The sequence below is a fragment of the Leptopilina heterotoma genome, unplaced genomic scaffold (genome assembly GCF_015476425.1).
Source record: "Leptopilina heterotoma isolate Lh14 unplaced genomic scaffold, ASM1547642v1 Lhet_27, whole genome shotgun sequence".
Lineage (NCBI taxonomy): Eukaryota > Metazoa > Arthropoda > Insecta > Hymenoptera > Figitidae > Leptopilina > Leptopilina heterotoma.
This window is the reverse complement of record NW_025110978.1, coordinates 1983209-1993507: the sequence shown is the minus strand read 5'-3', so window position 1 is coordinate 1993507 and position 10299 is coordinate 1983209. Positions and strand designations below refer to the sequence as shown.

The 10299-nt window shown below is 23.1% G+C and overlaps 1 protein-coding gene across 1 annotated transcript; it reads right to left on the bottom strand.

The window, feature by feature from the left end:
- Positions 1-67: 67 nt before the first annotated feature.
- LOC122503732 (armadillo repeat-containing protein 3) lies at positions 68-8557 on the bottom strand. Its single transcript, XM_043614393.1, has 14 exons — positions 8537-8557; positions 8158-8414; positions 7292-7616; positions 6247-6414; positions 5858-6061; positions 5609-5774; positions 4402-4520; positions 4158-4299; positions 3784-4027; positions 3226-3390; positions 2846-3002; positions 2103-2321; positions 1665-1989; positions 68-640 (listed from the first exon to the last, which is right to left on the bottom strand). The coding sequence occupies exons 1-14, from the start codon at positions 8555-8557 to the stop codon at positions 498-500; spliced, it is 2655 nt and encodes an 884-aa protein (XP_043470328.1). The 3' UTR covers positions 68-497.
- Between the last annotated feature and the right edge of the window lie 1742 nt (positions 8558-10299).

The window sequence follows — 10299 nt, the reverse complement described above, 5'->3', positions numbered from 1 at the left end:
GATTTTTAGTATAGAATTATTTTCCACTTGAATGATTAAAGTTTTATTGTCGATTTTCCTTTAGTAATTTTAGATTTTCTTATTTCTTCAATTTATTTTTTGACGTTTTCGATAAATATTGGATTTTATACTATTACTACTATTTCTACTATACTCATTTTACGATTCTACTCGAGATTTTACGTTCACGAGGTCACAAAGGACCCACAAAAAGAAAATATAAAAGGGTTGGCGAATTCTGACCTCATTCTCACGATTTTATTCGGTTACCTTTTTCGTTTCAAGGACACATTCAACTTAAAAATATAACAGATTGTTCTCTATGAATTTAGAGAATCCTAAAGTCGAGATTTTTATGCTCCATCTATTTTTTTTAAATTCATAAACAAAAAGGTGAAATAATTTTTACTATATGCAAGAATTTTATTTCACTTTTTCGAAATTTATTGAAAATTATTAAAGTGGAAATATTTTTACTTGCAACAGTTTGTGATTTTCTATTCCTTTTCGCAATAATTCATCGCTCTTTTACTACCAATTGGTAGTAGATCGCCAGGGATTTTCATTAAATCAACAATGTAATTTGTTCGCAGAAGTTTTGTGGGAAAAATATGGTTTTTTCTATTTAATTTCAAAACTGAATTTTTTAAGAATTTCGAATTATTCTTTGATATTTTTGGATCGTTTCCCATTTCGTATGTTGTGGTCGATTCCTCTTCTTCTTCTTCTTCTTTTTCTTTCACGTCAGTTGAGATCTAAAAATTTTTAAAAATAATTTTTTTTTCTAATTTCTAAATTTTACAGGGATCACAGTTCCCTTTTTTTATTCCCTGTTGGAAAAATTTGTATTTATGTTGAAGAAAAAAAGTTGAAGAAAAAAAGAAAAAAAAATAAATAAAAATTATTTGATACAAATAAATATTTATTTCATAATAGATAAGTAATCGTTTATTTGAATCAAATAAATTCTTTTGTAATGTCAAATTTTACTATTTCCAAAGTTAATTTTTGTATAACAATTATTAAAATTTAGTTCAAACATAGTAAAATTATTTTTTAAAAATTGTGTTTTTCAGAGTAAATTTTTCTATTTCTGATGTAAATTTTTGTAATTTTTGTAAATCAATTTTTTTTGGAGGAAATTTTACCAAGTTCGAAGTAAATTTGACTAATTTTTACCACAATTTACTTCAAGTTTTGTAAAATTGAGTACTCGTAAAATTCGTAAAATTTAAAGACAAAAGTAGCGTTGTAACAAAAATTTTAATTCAAAATTCAACAAAGTTGCAGACTACAGAAAAAAGATAAAAAAAATTAATAATGAACTTCTGTTCAAAAACTAAACAAAAACATCTGATTTAAAAATGCTTTGTAATTAAAAGAAAAGTAAAAAATTTTTAAATAAATCATATACCGTCTAGTACAATAATTTTTTACTTAATTTGAAATATTTTTTTTAAACTGATAAGAATTTAATCTGGTTTTCTTAGAACCTTTTTTTTTAACTGAACCCCCTTCTCATGAATTAAAATTAAATATTTTAAATTAAATATGAATTCAAAAATTAAAATTACCTAATATTACATGAAAAAATCACTGTGATCCCTGATTTTAGAAAAGAAATTAGAAGAAAATTTGCGTAAAATAAAAAAATTATGCCTTTGGAATAGAAATTTCCACCCAAGTTTTTCCATATTCTCCGCGAATAAGAGCAGTCGGCAAACCAATTCTATCGGCTAAAACTTTAAAAAGTAGCGATCTCTCCAAATAAGATCCTAGTCGAAGTTGCCCCAAGGGAATTACACTTGTTTTAATGTCACATTTGATTTCACACAGATGTAAATTCATTAGATGATCGATACATCCGTTTGATGGTGAAGGACCCGATAACTGACGATCGACAAATTCGGCGAGTAATTTTGCCCTCGACGCTATTAAACTAATGTCCACGAGATTGGGCTCATTATTGCTATTCATTTGTTGGAGAAAAATTCAAATTATCTCATTCAATTTTTATTATTCTTAAATTTGGAAACTTAATGGCTTAGTGTCAATTCATACTGATATTAAATTATATTAGTATTAATTGATACTTATTATTCAATATTCAAACAGTACAAATTTAAAATATTTTTCTCTTGCCTTTCGTAGGATTCGGATGTTTTAATTCTAGATTTTAGTAGTTCCAAATATTCATAAAGAAAAGGATCCGTTTGTATTCTGCCAAATTTTAATTCTAACCAGGCACTTAATGTGACTGATGTTAATTTTATTCCCCTGCAGTTGCTTTCTCTTTTTAATTGTTCCGAAGCTTCTGTAAATAATATTCTTTCAGTGTAATTTATTCATAAATATATTTAGAATTATCTATAATTTTATTGCATTAGCTTTAGTTAAATTATTATTTATACAAATTATTATTTATACTTTTATACAAACAGTATTTGACAAAAATTAAGGTCCTGGAAAAAATACCGAAGTTAAATTATTATTATTATAAAAAATAAATTTTTCTATTTACGAGATTTAAGATCGTTTAACGGAGTCAGTGTTCCTACTGATATGCGAGATGTTTCAGAAGGATCCCTAAGATATTTTGTTAAAATTTTTCGTCCTTTTTCTTCTGTAAACAATTTTATAGAAGTTTGATTCAAAGTTAATAATTTATATCAAAAAGCAAACAAAAATTATTATCAATATACTTTAGGATCGTAATTTAAGTTTTAAAACACTTTTTTAATACTTAATTAAAAATTTCCAATTTCTTTTTAAAGAATTTAATAATATTATTAATTTAATTAAATTTAAGAAAGTTTTCTTAAGTTTCAAAATTGTAAATATTTACATCATTTTTAATTAAAATACCTGTTCTAGATTTCTCTTCAATTTCAACCTTTTCGTATGAATCGGATTCTATTTGTATTGGCTGACTAAAATTTACCACATAAATCGATTCTAAGGGACAAGCTTTCAAACTGAATAGATCTTCCAAAATAGGAAATCTATATTCACAAGAATTTAATTTGAAAAATATGGAAAAAACGAATTGTATTTGAAAAAAATTACCGTCATTATTAATAATAATAATAATAATTATTAAAAAATACGATAATTATTTTTTAACACAATTATTTTTTTTGTATTCGATTTTTTCTAAATTTAAATTTCCTTTCAAAATAGGTTTAAAAAAAAAAATTTCCTGCTATTTTAATAAAGTACACTGACGGACAAGTATTGCGACGAAGAACGTAAAATCCATCTTGAGTAATATCGTGCAAAGAGAGTCTTCCGGTGTAAGCAAATTTAATTGGTAAATGTCCATTCATTAGCGATTCAATACAACTGTCCCAAGTGGGAATAATTTTCGCAGCACTTCGATGTTGAAGCATACTAAAAATATTAAATCCAAATTTTACCCTTTTTTGCTCGTCTAAGTAGAAAAAGAATTAAAAAACTCTTTTGAGTTAAAAAAAAACTTTAAAGTCACTGTTCAGAAAAGAAGAAAAAAAATTTGCCTGTCTATAATAAACAAATTTTAATATTTTTAAATATTAATCATTAATTTAATTAATTAATTAATGAGAATAATATTTTTAATATTTGTAAAATTAGAAAATATTTTTCAAATTTAATATTTACATATTCTCGTCAAAAATAAGAAGGCCTTGTTTTAAAAATATTTTAAATATTTTAAAAATTAAAAATAAAGAAAACAAAAATAAAAATGTAGCCCAAGAGTAAAAATTAGATAAATAAGAAATTTGCAAAATATCCATGACCTACTATAATAAATATTCGGCCCGAATAAATAATTCAACGAGTATTGGATCAGAACACAATTGTTGAACAAGTTTTACAGCAGAATCTCTAACTGGAATTGACTGGGTCTCGAGAATCATGGGATACAAACTAATAGTTCCATTGACATTGGCGAAAATTCTTCTTCCCATTTCTTCTATACAAAATGTTGACAATGTATCGCAACATGTCATTTTTAGCCGATCGCTTTCAATTTTCAACTGTGTAAATTATTCAAAATTAGAAATTAAAAATTTAAAAATTTAAATTTTAAACCAAAATGAAATTTTAACAGAAAATAAAATTCAAAACAAAATTGAGTTTTCAAATTTAAAGAAAAACTACATTAAAAGGTGTACATAGAACTTCCATCAATTCGATACTAATTATAGTCTCTCTAATTTTCGGATACTCAGCAATTGATTTTAAAATTTGTAACACTGTTATTTGAATTTCCTCGATCACTTTTTCCGTCTGTTTAATCATCCGATAAAGAAAGTCCTGAAAAATAGCATTTTTCAATTAAATTTAAATTAAACGATTTTGTAATTACATTTTGTAATTTTGTTCATTTATTACAATAAAAATTAAACCAAACTTCACCTGTCCATTAATATTTAAAAAGTTTTGACAATTTTTGAAATCACACTGCATTAATTCATTTAATGCAAATGCGGCCGCTAATCTTGAACGCCAGTCAAAATTCTCGTTTTTTAGAAAATCTGATGAAAAATTACAAATTTATGTTTCATTGCCCGATATTTTTAAGTATAATCAAGAAAATATTTTAAATGCTCCATAAAATTAATTTTATGGGAATTCAATGGTCAGAAAATATTTTGATCCCTTTTGATTTTTTATTTTTTCTGAAAAAGTATAAACTAATAGATATTGAAATCCACACCTACGTAATTTTGTAGTAAACATATTTTTGTATCCACAAAAAAAATTGCCGAATAAAAAGTTTGATTTTTACTATTTTTGAAGCATCTTTAATAAACAAAAATTGTTTTTAAGCTCAAAATGTTAAAAATTCTAAAAAATTCTATCGTTATACAATTTTTTAAATTGAAAATTCAATTCTTTATTATTTTTATTTATTTAGACATAAAATATTGATTTTAAATTACATAGTTAGAAAAATAAACAAATGGATTTCCAAATAGAAAAATTGAATAACAATAGTGTTTCTCAGCATTTTTAGCCCAAAAACAATTTTTTTCAAAAAAAAAATGTTTCAAAAATAGAAAAAATAAATTTTTTTACTCTGTAATTTTTTGTGAAGCCAAAAAAATATTTTCTACAAAATTTGGCACGGATTTCAAAATCATTCAGTTTTTTGAAAAAATAAAAATTCACAAGGAGTCCAAATATTTTTTGACCTCTTTTATTTTATGGCCATTAAATTCCTTACAAACAATTCCCATAAAAATAATTTTACAAAATATATAAAATATTTTCTTGATATAGTTAAAACTATCAAATAATTAATTTATAATTGAATTAAGATATAAATATTAATTATATAAAATGTTTTTGTTTGTTTGGCCTAATGACTAATAATTTATAAATATTAATTGAATTGATAAATAAAAAAAAATTCATTTGTACTGCGAGATCTTGAGTTGTAAAATAAATAAAAAAAAAAAGAAAGAAAATTCTGAAAATTTAATAAATAATATGAAGAATTCAATAATTTAAATAAAATGAATGTGAGACAATTTTGAAAAGTACCATTAATTTTTCTTAGTAAAGAAACAAAAGAAAAAGTTGATTATGGATCTTAATTAGTAAATTAAGGTTCACTTACTCAATAAATTGTTAATTGGATTCTCCTCTGTTAATTCAGCAGCAGCCGGTCCATATTGTGACATTTTTCCAATTCCATAGCAAATTAAACCAGAAACATTAGGTTCAGTATTAGTGTCTCGTAAAATTTTTAATAAATAATTAACAAAGTCGTGAGAAAATAATACCTATATAATAATAATTCAAAATTTTATTCGTAATTTCCAAAAAGAAGAAATAATTTTTAATCAAAATAACTATTAAACTTGACCTTTTTTCCAGAAATTGTATCAGCAATGTTTACCATAACTCTCAATACGTCGAGGGGGATTTTTTCATCTGATTGTTGTTCGAAATATTTAAATAATTTTTTCATTCCACCTACTCTAATCAGCGTATCGACAGTTTTTGAATTATTACAGGCAAGGGATAAAATTTTCAAAACATCAGAATGAATATTTATGTACTCCACATTCTATAATGAAAGAGATGAAACAATATGATCAGCCGTTGGTGAATTTTAATAGTTACCGTAATTCATTGTCATAAACAATTGATTAATTAAAGAAATTATCTACAAGTAAATGAATTAAATTCAAATGAAATAAAAACAAAACATTTGAATTAGATTTTCTGTATTAAAAAAAAATTAATTTTTACTTCGAGAATATTCAGTACTTCCTGCAAACCACCCGATTTTCTAAATATTTCTTGTAAATTTTCATCCTTGCTCTTCGTGACTAATTTTTCAATAAATTCACAAGATAATTTGTTAATAACTAAATCGGGTATTTGTAATAATTCGTAAATTGGTTGCAAAGAGAATTCCTAAGTTTTAGAAAAATTAATTAAAAAGGTTTTTAAAAGTGAATTCAAAATTAATTATTATAATAATTAATAAATATTTGTTAATATTAACTATTATTAGTAATTTTAATTCTTATTAATTTAATTAATTTAGGGTAGGGTGGGGCATTACTATTCTTTTTTGGATTTTTGAATCTAGAAAATGTATTTAAAAAAAAATGAGTAGAACCGTTTGAAAGCTTGACTTCTAAAAATATAAATTAATTTGTTAATTGGAGGATTTTTTCTGGTTTTTTTTCTTCCAATTTCTTACCATTCTAACCTAAAAACAAGCACATACAAAAAAATACACTGTTTTGTAGTTTTCGCTGTCATCAGTGGAAGAATAGTTACGCCCCATCCGCTCATTTTTTGAAAAAACACTTGTGAAATTTTTTAACAGTAGAATATCAAAAATCCATTATGATATTCGTGTTCAGCACTAAATTTGACTTTAGAAATAATTTTTCCGATAATTTTTCCGACTGTTTAGTAATGCCCCACCCTACCCTAAAATAATTAAACAATTTTTTCTAAATGAATTAAAAATGAATTATTAAATTTATTAATTAGAATAATTATTATAGATAAAAATTAATTAGTAGAATAAGTTGTTTATTAAATAGATAAATAAAATTAATTGAAATTGTACAGTAAAAGCTGTCGGAATACAACTCGACTTTTAAAATTTTATTACAGTAAAAAATACTTAAAAAATGTTTTATAATTTAATTTTTGTAATATTTTCACAATATTCTAGAACTAGGCGAAAATAATTTTTGTTGAACATTTTTAAAGGGAAAAAATTTTTTAAAAAAATTGCATTCCGACAGATTTGACTGTAATTGAATTACTATACAGGGGAAAAAATAATTGACTTTGCTCCCAAAGGATCATTCATTAAATTATTCAAAATCTCAATAGAATTCTTCTTTACGCCAACATCCGAAGACTGCATTAATTTCAATAAATAATTATATTCTGAATTTTCCTTCAAAAATCGAGCAACCCCATAAAGATTATTAGTAAGTTCGACGAAAATTAATAATGTTGATTCTTCTAATAATGTGTCTGAATCATTAATCAAGACATTTCTTAGAAACTGCAAATTTTCATCATCCTGTAAGAAATAATTTCTCACGCAAGGAATCTTCACCATTCGTGATACAAGTTTTGCAGCACATCTAAAATAACAAAATATCGTTAATAAACTAAACTTTATAAAAGTTAAAAACAAATTCAGTTTCAATAAATTTAGATTTAATTAATAATTAATTAATTTAATTATTTTTAATAAAATGTCACAAAAGAAATCAATTTTTTTCTTAATTCATTATAAAATTTTTCAAAAGAATTCAATTATTTTCCAAATGTTTTCTAAAATTCTTCGAAATCAATTCAATTAATTCAAAGGTTTATTAATTAATTCCTTGTATGAATTCAATTATGTAAAGAAAATAATGCAATAAAATTCTAGGAAAATTTAATTATTTTCTAAAAATTTTTGTAAAATTCAATTATTTTTAAAATTTTTAATTAAAATTATTATTTAAAGAAATTTTTCAAAAAAATTTAATTAGGATTTTCAAAAATTTTAATAAAATTCTTCGCCAGAATTCAATTTTATTTATTAAGTTTTTATTAAATTTATTTATTATTCTATTTATTTAGTAAATTATTTATTATAAAGTACATAATTAGAAAAAAATACGCCTTTATAAAAACCTTCGGGAAAAAATATCTTCATGGCTGAGTAGAGGGATGATTTTTTCAATAATTTCAAGATTAAACAGAACATCTCGATTTCCTGGTGATTTTTCGGCAAAATTCAATAATGCCTCGCAAGCTGTTGCAAGAATTGATTTTTCTTGACAATCTAAAAGTAAAATCGCTGTCTCCGGCTGTGTTATTTCCAATTTTAGTGGTTCAAAATTTTCATTTCCATTTTCTTGTTTTCCTCGACTTTCTATAGAAATTCGTTTCTAAAATTTAAAAAGAAAAACAAAATTTACAAAAATCTCTAAAGAAAAGAAGCAAACAATTTTTCCTCGAACAAAACAAAACGAAAAAAAACCAAATTGACAGAAATTTAACAAAATCTTACTTCTGACGATTTCTTTGACATTTTTAAAATTGATAAAAAAAATATTTAATTTTAATTTAATTTATCTTTATTGAAATAAATCCATAATTTTGAAAATATTATGTAAAATAATATCGTCAATCACTTTTACAAGAAAAAAATTGAACTCCAAAAAATTAAACAAAAGACAAATAAGTTTTTTGTATATTTAATTGCAAGACAAATTTTTTAATTAGGTATTTTATTTTTTATAACTTGTGTTAAGAAAGTGAATTTTGTTTTAATTTAAAAACTAATTATTAAACTAGGTATTATTTATTATTAAATTTATTAATAATTAATTATTAAATTAATTTTATTATTAAATTTAAATTGAATTAAATTTTTATTAAATTATTACTATAACAAAATTTTAATTTTTCAGAAATTGAATAAACTTACAATTTTGTTTACTATTAGACTTTATTACTTAGTTTTGCGAGTTACGTGACTCAGTATGAAATGATGTGTACAGTATTATCTCTTTTACATATACATTTCTTTTTTTATAAAACCTACTTATTCACAGTGGATTATAAAAATTTAATTTAAAAAAAAGTAAGTAAATTATTTTGTAATTGATATTTCTAAAGTACTGTATATTTGTTCTTAAAACGTTAATCTCTTAAAAATGTTACATAAAAAAAACTTTGAGATCGCTATTGCTAGAAGTCGTATATTGCGTGAATATTTTTATTCTATAAATATTTAATGAACATCAGAATTTACTTTTACACACAACGATTTATAATCTCAAAGATTCAAATTTCACTAAAATTTCTTAAAATTTTCTCTCTAATAATTAAATATTGTCAATTTTATCTGTAATTGAATCTCAAATTCATGAATATTTCATTCTAGAATTGATTTAATTTAGTCGTTTATAATTAATGAAATAATTTTTTAATCATCGATTGTATAAAAGTAAATTCACACATTATTTGAGCTTCGTGAATGACAGTGCAAACTTATCTACTGGAAATATTTCATTTCCGATAATATAAAGACGTATAATATAAAATTTCCAAAATTCTCCTGAATAACCATTATTATACACAAAGTAGAATTTTTTCTTTTTCGTTTTAAAAACTTTAAAAATCTTTGTGTTATAAATAAACATATTTAATTTCTATTCTAGCAATTTTAATACTCTATTTTTCTTAAAAATGAAAATATTCCCCCTTTTTTTTTGTTAAACACTAAGAATATATTTGGCGTGATTCACAAGAGACTATTTTGTCCCTCGAATAGAGACAGTTAAAAATTTTTATTTGTGAATCATTGTCGAAAGTGGGTAACAATATTCGCAAAATTAAAAAAAAAATAATAATAGTTTGTGCTAATTAAATTATAACTAAGATACATTCCTTTTTTTCATTCAATCGACGACGAGCTTTTGAATATAAACGTAATAATTATTATTATATTTATATTTACAATACACAATAAATTCCAAAAATATATATTCATTTACACTCGGTATTTTTTTTTATTTCTTTTATACCTTAATGAATATAACAGACAATAATAATTAGTTTCATAAAACTAAATAATCTACTCTATAAATCTATAACGTTCACATTTTCGATGGACGGATAGGTTTACTTATTAAATCTATTGAAGAACGGACAAGACGGTGGTATGCATCGATTCATTTTCATACAATGAATGTTGCGACTTACTTAATTAAATGATTAAAGCCCATAATTCTAGGCTCGTAATGGCTAGTGCAATGGCTATATTAT